This window comes from Lissotriton vulgaris, chromosome 2_1 (assembly GCF_964263255.1).
Source record: "Lissotriton vulgaris chromosome 2_1, aLisVul1.2, whole genome shotgun sequence".
In the NCBI taxonomy this organism is placed as follows: domain Eukaryota; kingdom Metazoa; phylum Chordata; class Amphibia; order Caudata; family Salamandridae; genus Lissotriton; species Lissotriton vulgaris.
Window position 1 is genome coordinate 1946772283 of NC_141687.1, and position 9268 is coordinate 1946781550.

General features: G+C 37.4%; 1 protein-coding gene across 1 annotated transcript in view; it reads left to right on the plus strand.

Annotated features, from left to right (window-relative positions):
• The window catches only part of ABHD2 (abhydrolase domain containing 2, acylglycerol lipase), a 331643-nt gene extending 327214 nt beyond the window's left edge, over window positions 1-4429 (plus strand). Inside the window, exon 10 of the mRNA XM_086958131.1 lies at window positions 1045-4429. Coding sequence (XP_086814257.1) covers window positions 1045-1241 — 197 coding nt within the window. The 3' untranslated portion in view covers window positions 1242-4429. The remainder of the gene's footprint in view (window positions 1-1044) is intronic.
• Window positions 4430-9268: the final 4839 nt, after the last annotated feature.

Below are 9268 nucleotides of genomic sequence, written 5' to 3' on the forward strand. Positions count from 1 at the left end.
TATTTCTCATGCATAACAGGGAACAAATGTTACATTAACACGTTGTAAATTGGAAATCTTCGTAGAGAATAAGTTAGAGAAAGTGGGCTGGTGGGGGTGGAGGGAGGAACATTGTAGAGAACTCGGGATCAAAAATTGTATCCTAAGTTCTGAACCATATGGAGCCTTCTGTGATAAGACAAGCCAATACATCATGAGTTGAGTGGTTATACGGCTGTAGGACTGTTTAGGGTTGCACTTTTACAGTTTGGGCGAAGTTGAAGCCGAGCGTGGGAGAATTGGACTTTTAGGGAGAAGGGATGGATGCTGGGGTGAAAGCTAGAGCGGTCAGGAGGATGCAGACAATCCCGAAGTGCGAGTTCACTACTACTGAAACCACAATCCTTCCACAAAAAGAGAACTGGTTGCAGAGCATTCTCGGAGATCGCACCGAAGATTTGGAACTCCCTACCTCCAGATGTACGCAGAATCTTTCTTTACCTCCTTCAAAAAAGAAGTAAAAATGTTTCTAATGAACAAACTCACATCCTAAGACTATAATTCATTGATGACCACTAGCTACCTATGCTATCCATATACCACTGTCTACCTCTTTTGTATTGAATGACGAATATCGAATGTATGCATATTACCCCAATCAGCTAATGTTTAATAACTGTGTATTGTAAAGCGCTCCGATACCCTTGCGGGTCATGTTCGCGCTTTATAAAACTTTATAAATAAATAAAATAAATAGATGGCCATTACTAATTGGTAGACCTGTTTGGGTGTAAGAAGAAAGAGTTGCCTATTTATATATTGAAACTGTTGAGTAGTGAGTTTATGGCAGTGCCCTGGGTAGAGCACTTGTATCAGGTACACAATATTGTAAAATACACCTCTCGGCTAGCCGTTTGGCATTATGAAGGTTATACTCAGCACCCTTTGCCCCAGACACACTAACTTTGCTTTTATCCACTACCAACATATTTTTTTCTCTTACCTATGAATTGATCTTTACCAATAGGGCTCTTAAAATCTTTCTCTTGTTTTTGTGTTTTCCAGAAAAGAAGGATAACGTCATGGTGGTCCTACCTCTTCACGGTGGCCACCTTGGATTTTTTGAAGGGGCGGTCCTCTTTCCTGAGCCCTTGACCTGGATGGACAAGCTTATATTGCAGTATGCCAATGCCATTTGCCAATGGGAACGAAACAAATCGCAGTGTGCAGATGTGGAGTCCTCAGAGGCAGAATATGAATGACCAAAGACTATCTAAAAACTCCACAGGTTCTTCTTTCAAGGCACAGATCGTTTGTCTCTGCCTGCTGTTTGACTCTCAGCCTTTCTCTGCATTCACATTCTGGGTTTGACCAAATTTTCCTGTAGTGGAAGTACAGGAAAGAGGCCATGTTTCCACTGTGAACTACATCAGAAGCGCAAGTAGTGGCTCTCCTTGCTGCTCGAGCCTTCTTGAGAACGGAGCATCCTTTGGCAGTTGAATTGCAATCAAAACAAAGCAGAAGTGAACTATTTTGTGCAGAGTTATATTACTAAGTAGTAGGGCATTTTCTGAGTTGTAATCGGCTTGTAACGTGACGTACCTCTTGGTTGTTTCTGTGAGGTTGCTGGGGTACATAAACTGCAGTCCCTTCTAAAATCCATCGCTTTATAGTTTTGAACAACCTATATGACACCAGCAGTTTCGAATGTATTCATCAGAATTAGTACCCACAATTGGTTAGATTTGGATGGATGGAACTGCAGAGAAGTAAAATGGTTCTGTGCTGTCAAGTTTATTCTCATTATACCATTGCACTAAACCTTTTGCGCCTTATAGCAAAAGCATACTTCATGATCGTGATGTCTTTTGAAATGTTTGTCAAAGGTAGTTACCAGAGTTAAATAACTTTAGTAAGTTGTACGATGGAATATGCGAGCAGAGCTCTATCTACAGGGTAGCACTTTTTAAGCCACGTTCTTGAATGTTGTTGGTGAGCTCCTACAGTTCTCCTGCACTGTGCATTTTAAAATGTATCGACCCAAGAGTGGTTGCCCCTCCCCCCATGTGTCCTCTTTATGTTATGGTAGATTTCATTTCATTTTTCCAGTTAATGTAAGGAGGAGTTCTTTGTCCAAATGTTTCTCTTCTACCGGATAATGATACATCCGTGACAAATGTGTCTATTCTGACTGAGGAAAGAGGTGTTTAGAATTTGAAAAACCAAACATTTAGTATCTTTGAATGGAAGTGCAATATAGAAGTTGTTTTTTGGCACTTATAACTTGTCACCTTCAGCCGTCCTCCGGCTCCTGTAGCGTTCGCAGATATAACTCTTGAACGAGTCTAGCCATTCGGATTTAACGTTTCTTTCGTATAGTCCACAATTTTTTCAAGAAAGAATATTATGTTCACAGATGTTGACAATCACATGAGATAATACTAACAGTGAAACGGTTAGTAAGTATAACAGAATATAGCGCGGCATAAATATAGTAATAGAGTATAACTTGACGGTCAAATTTAGCTTGCTTAATGTATATTCCAGCCATTTCCTGTAGTACTACACTATTGTAAACGGTTATTCTGCTCACACGCTCCTCTTATAATTAGCACTTTATTTGAATTTTGGCCACAAAGTTAATATTTTAGCTTTTCTGGTTTATATAATTAATATGAAAATGGCCTGTGCCACATATGAGTGAACATTTGGGAAAGAAGCAATAATCAACTATTGTATCTAATGTGCATCCCACTGGTAGGTTTTTACCATATCAGGTATCTTGAGCTCCTTCCGTCTTGCCTTATGCCGTCAAGTTTGGCTTGTGTATAATTAACAACAGCGTATCTAATGGACATGCACTTATGTTCTTTAGAAAAATCTGATTTCTGACTTAAGTGAGCAAAAGAGTTCCAGGCGCACATTTATTTAAAACTTTAATGGAACATGAGGACCAGGTGAATTTTTTTCAACATTTAAAATGTCGCCCAACAGTTCACAAGATACTATAGATGCATGTTCAGGGCTACAAAATTTGGGTGGCCTCACTTTAACGCCTTACTTCCTATGAAGACCTCTTTTTAAATGACGCATCAAAGCCAGAAACTCAAGATGATGCTGACCAGGAATGTACAAAAAGAATTTTACGAATGGTCTTTAAACCTCACCAAGGCTAATATCAAAAAGTTGTGGGGCTGCAGTTTCCCGTTGTTATTCATTTTACACCCTCGTCGTGTCCAGCACTTACACTCCTTGAATGTAAACCAAATTGATAGCTTGGGTGTTATTGTGTCTGCCATGTGTATGTTTGTGTGTGTGTGCCTGCTTTCATCTATTCTTACATACTTCATAGTTAATACATCGCTACATAAAATAATTGGAAAGTGTCCCACCAAATTCGATATCATTTGTGTTGATTAATATTAAGCAGTAAGTAATACTAACCTGGGCTTTCAGAGTAAGCGCTCTTACAAAGAACATTGCTCACCGTGAGATGAGTGCACATTACAATTTTCTGACTGCAAACCTGTACTTCTCATGTCTGTTGGCATTTTGCTTTCTCGTCTCCTTGTATGTTACTTGGTGCTCTACTGTCCCCTGGACCAAGAGTCACATTTGAGGTCATGGGCACCGAAAACCTTAAACTTCTGATCAGTGTTGGGTGATGCAGAGTGAAATTCGAAGCATGCACATTTTGCATTTTCCTCCAGTTTTGTTTGCACTTGTCATTGGTGGTGTCATCATTTCTCATTGGGTAAAAAGAGGGTCTATACAAATCACTATGCAAGTATGATTTTGGGCGTTTATGATGTTGAGCATATACATTAGACTGAGTTTGTTTCTTTAGCTGGTCACATTTTGAAAAATGTGATGCTACCAAAATAATAAACGTAAGCATTTGGTTCTTTACTTTTAAAGTTACAGACACTTTCAGTTTACATTTTCCTTTAAGTTGGCAATATCCACGTCCCAACGTTAGATTTCTGCTTTTTTTCAATCCTTTTATTGTTGTTAACATTTTTAACAGGTGAACAAAACTTAAATACACAGTCTCCTAAATCTGTAGACCTCGTTGCTACCTTTCTTCTCTGCAATCTTCTCCATTAAGTCTCCTGTTAACAATCTGGCGTATATTTTGATTAAGATGTAGGGATTTATCTGCCGCAGTTCAGCAGTCTCCAAACAGATGCAGCAAATGGGAATTGCACTTTAGCCATGTTATTCCTATTCGTTGTATGGCAAAAATAGCATATAGTTATTTGCTCGCACAGTTAGCAAGACCTACTCTGTTATCCGCACTCAAAGCCAAAATCGTTCGTGGATGTAAAATCCTTTTATTGAGTAACGTTTTTATGTTTAAATTTACAAAAACCGTATTCCACAAAATTGATCAACATGCAGGTATTCAATCCCCTAAATAAAGGAAATATAAAATACACATTGACTAAAATATTTCGAAATTGAAATACCCATGTCCATTCCTTTTATCTTTCATACCCAAGCGAAGCAGTTTATATCGGTTATACCTTTCTTTTGCTTATGTACTCCGTCTGCAGCAGATGCACCTAAGGGATATTACTGTTAGTTTTTTCAATAATGTTACACCAAATTAAGTTCTAAGAAAAACTAGCCTTGTGTGGGGGGTTGTCTGACATTTCATTCAAGACTCTGGAATAGCAGTTCTAGCATGCACCGATGCGCTTTCGAGCCCACCAGAAGCAACTATCCGGAGAAGATGTAGTAAATTGTATTAAATTGAATGCTTCAGTTTCAAGGGTAGCTGCTAGTAGGATTCATTGATACATGGCCTCTTGGTGGTTTGAGTCTTTAGGATCAGCATGTGTAAGACTTCATATTTTTTGTAAGTTAGTTAGATTATAAACTGCTTGAAGCAATGTGTATTTTTTTATTAGACCCAGGATTTACAAAATTTGAACACATTGGCCAGAAGACTCAAACTAACTTGAATATTCAAAAATGGAAGAGCTTTAAAAAGACAATGGTGGTAGATTTAGTGGTTGGGTGTGCCATACTGAATTTCTGCTGAGCACATAAGGGTCTTTAAAATGCAGATGTTGTGGGAACAGTTTTGTTCTTGTCTGTATTTTCATTTTAGTCGCATTGTGCTTAAAATGCATTCACAATTGTTTATATTTCCAGTACAATAGCTGAAAAACTTCCTTTTCTGATTTACAGGCAGTATACTATTTCCATCATTTGGGTATGTACTTCATTAGATTTTCAAGCAGTTTACGCACTGCAAAAAAGATTTGACAAGTATATGTATATAGATATTCTCTCACTTCAACAACGATGTCTGGGCTTGATATCAGATCATTCTTCTAAGTAATTTCCAAATCTTTCACTAAACGGTAATAGGTTTAATATCTGCAACTTTTTCTTCTGCCAGGATCCTGGTTTTCATCTTTTCTGTGGCCCCAACCTATCCACACCTGGCACCAAAAAATTACAATATTAAGCATAAAGCACAATCTGGGAAGATGATTTTCTAGTTTGTGCTTCTCTGCAGAATACAATCTGTGGCTTTGGCTTGCATTTTGATGTTGTCTTCCATATTGCCATGTGCCCATAAACTAGTTATGAGTGAATTGGCAGCTGCTGTCCTTAGACATCTGTGAAAATAAATTAGGCAAGCTCACATTTAGTTTGACGCAAGTGGCATATAATGCCATGAACTCCCATTGATTGAATTGATGTCTGAGCTGCTGCCTCTTTGTACTAGGTTTGCTTGACCAGTTCAGTGGTCCCATTTATTCAGTCTGTGGTGCTGTGGAAAATGAGTGGACATTAATGTGTTTGAATAATATAAATATGTTATCATACACTCTCTTCATGAATTTGTCAACAATCCACTCTTTGCCCCATCTGCTTTCAATTTATTGGTTACCCATGTGATAGGTTATTCTCATCGGAATTTATTATCCAATAGGCGTGTAAAGATACAGAGGCATATTGGCCTATTATCTCCTCTTAACACTCTAGCACTACCAATTTTCAAACCGTTTATTTCTTACATTTGTGAAAGGTTCAACATGAGAAAAGGTTCTATCAATAGACCATATCATTTTTCCACCACTTGGGAATTCTTGTGCAAGACAGGTTATTTAATTTTAAAATCATAAGCATTCCCTGTAAAAACCATAACCTGCTGCCACCTCTGCTTACTTTGTTCTAGTCACACACAGAAACAGGTTATGTAGTTAGAGTGAAAATGCCAATTTTAAGGCATAGTTGTTCATGTCTGATTTTTTTAAATTATTTTTTATTTATAATGTGCGTTGGTGCCTTGCAGAGACTTAAATTATATTGTATTGGCATTCCGCCTTACATACCTGTGTGAGACCCAAAGTAACTTCAGACCTAATATTGGCGCAGATGGATTGTCCAAGCCATTAAAATTTGTTAGGTTATGGTGTATTTTCAATGTTTATTTAGGTTGGCATTAGTTTTCAGGGATAATTTCTGGAAGTCATCAAATCATTACTCACCCCTAAGGGCATATTGTGGCAGTAATATAAGTTGCAGCATTTCCTCTATAACTCAAGTTTTAAAAGAATAAGGATCGAATGTATTGGGATTGAGGATATATTGTGATAACTACCATCATTTTGTTTATGAAGTTGGAAGTTTTGGTCATTAACTTACAGCGTTATAGAATAGATGTCAATTGAGGCATGAACAGTTTAATTCCAAGGAGACCATCAAATAGTTAAGTTAGTATGCAGACTCATCAAAATAAATTATATGGGGTATAAAAAAAATGTAAGCTTTCCTGCCATTTGGAGATCTTAGTACAGCTCCTGTGCAGTCTGCAAGCACTCCTTACACATATTAGGGAACGCCTACCCCTGTGATGGATAGCCTATTAGTGAGTAATTTCGTTTGCCCCCATTTTAATGGTAAGTAATACTTTATTTGATTTGTGAAAATCATAAAAGGGTGGGTCTTACCACCATGGGATAAAACTTTACATCTTTTAAACAGCATAAAAACAACATAAATCACATGAAAAGATAATACATTTTAATGGATTATCTGCTGAGCGGTTAGGGTCCAAATTAATTTTCAGGAATGTACTTCTTTACTTTTTCATTAGCAGCATATTGCTATAAATGCCTATCGAAGGGTAAATGATAATGCCATTTTTCTTTGGAGCTTATCTATTAATGGGACACAGTGAGACACTCCTAACAATTGTAAGCACATTTCTGGTGATTTCTGTGGTAAAACTCTTAACAGTCCTATAACCCAGTTCATAAATATAAATATATATATATATATTTTTTTTTTACAATTATGTATTTTTTAACTATTCGCCCCTTTTTTGGGACAGCAATATATGTGGCATGAAATAATGCTAGCTTGTGGCAATAATTCATGCCATATATTTTGCTACCCCATAATAGCTCTATCCTTTAATGGCACACACAAGGAATCAGTATGGATTTAATTTTGTTTTCACCCTAAAACTGACAAGGACCCGAATCCATCAAAAGAAACCTAAAAAAACTGAGTGACAATGTAACTCCATTAGGATTTTTCTAACTGTTCGTACGTTATTAATATTGCTCTGTAAAAAGGAATTGCCAAGGCCTTGAAAATCTGGAAGAACTTTGGATCGAATACCTTGCCCAAGTAGATGCTAATCACACAGCTCTACTCCTTCCTTTTGGTTCTGGTTATGACATAGGTTTGATTAAATGCTAACTTGACTGTCAGTTTACAACCCTGCACATCAGGTGGCAATTGCGCAGAACTTTATACAGAAACTTTTTTGTTTGTAAGCTGGAGGTCTTTCCATTCTCATTTTCAATATAAATACATCCATTCTAATGTGCTCTCAGATGTCCATAGAAGAACAAGGGCATTACTGATGGATCTCAGTTCTGAGTAGGAAATGGTATCTTCAAACAAAATGCCTTACCATGCTAACTTAACATCAAACTGGTTTCCTTTTAGTATAGAAGTGCACACTTTTTGTCTGATGAAACCAAGGACAACTAATTCTCTTAAAATCAATGACCAGGTGTTTTAATGCTGAAAGATACTTCATGGTTTCTCTCTGGTGAGGTAGACACCAAGGAAAAAACACCATGACCCCAATAACCAATCTTTTTTGCTGGCAATTTTAAAATCCATCTGCACAAAGTTTGCAGCGTCACATATTGGAATTCTATAAATGGTTCCCTTTCACTATGCACCTCACTTTAGTCTGACTTGTGACAGAAAGCATTTTGACCTAATGACCATCTGAACAAGGAGCGCATTGTTGTTTTAATGAAAAAATCTCCTAAAATCTTCTTCCAATTCTGAGTGGTGTGATGTATGTTAAATGTTTTCATTTCACTGTATGTAGGACGGCAGGTAATCTTTCCCTTTCTTAGGCTGTCCGACTAAAGAAAATTGTTTTCTTCACAAAGTGAAGTGTGCTGTGTGCCTCTACATGGCTTTAAGTCTTGACAAGTTTCAGAAGGATCCTAGCCCCTTAACATGTGTGTCTCACTTGGACTTTATTTCTAGTTGCTGGTCCAGTATTGACTGTTGTATATCTCTGCTGAAGTAGTTGCTTATAGCCACACACTTTCTTTAACGGGCCAGAACTTTACTTTATGCACAGCTATTAGATCATCCTGACAATATATTTTCACAATCGAAACCGGGGTGTTGTGAATTACTAAGCCATAAATACACAGAACTATCTTCTGTCCAGGTGCTAACTGTGTGTGTTTGTTTGAATGTTGTGATGTTGGTAAAACCACCATGTGGATCTGTTTTTGTATCCCAATAGATCCCAGGCTATCTGAATGTATCTTTTAATTATATCTTCTATTTTCCATTCACTTTTATCATTCGCTTATTGAGGTAATTTTAATTTCTTTAAAAATACATTTTCCATTACCACTATGAAACAATTCCTTTATGAATGATAGTTCTTGCAGATTTGCAGCTGCAAAGAGAGCAAGAAAATGGTAATATATGTCTACTATCAGATTTCTTTCACTGCAGCTGCCTTATCAAAACATTGAGCATTGAGTTAGAGGTCTGTGTGTTAGCCTTGTTTGAAGACATACATGCATTGTGCATCAGTGGTGCTTCTTTCGATAGCACAGTTGGGGACATTGGCAGTTTAACTTCTATAGGGATTACCATTGTTTTCCAATCCACATTCCTGGTTCCTTTGAATTTAAATGTTGCCCTGAAATCTATGCTGTGTACTGAGACCTCTAACAGTGCCAGTTTGTATCGGAGAAATCCATAGGACCTGGCA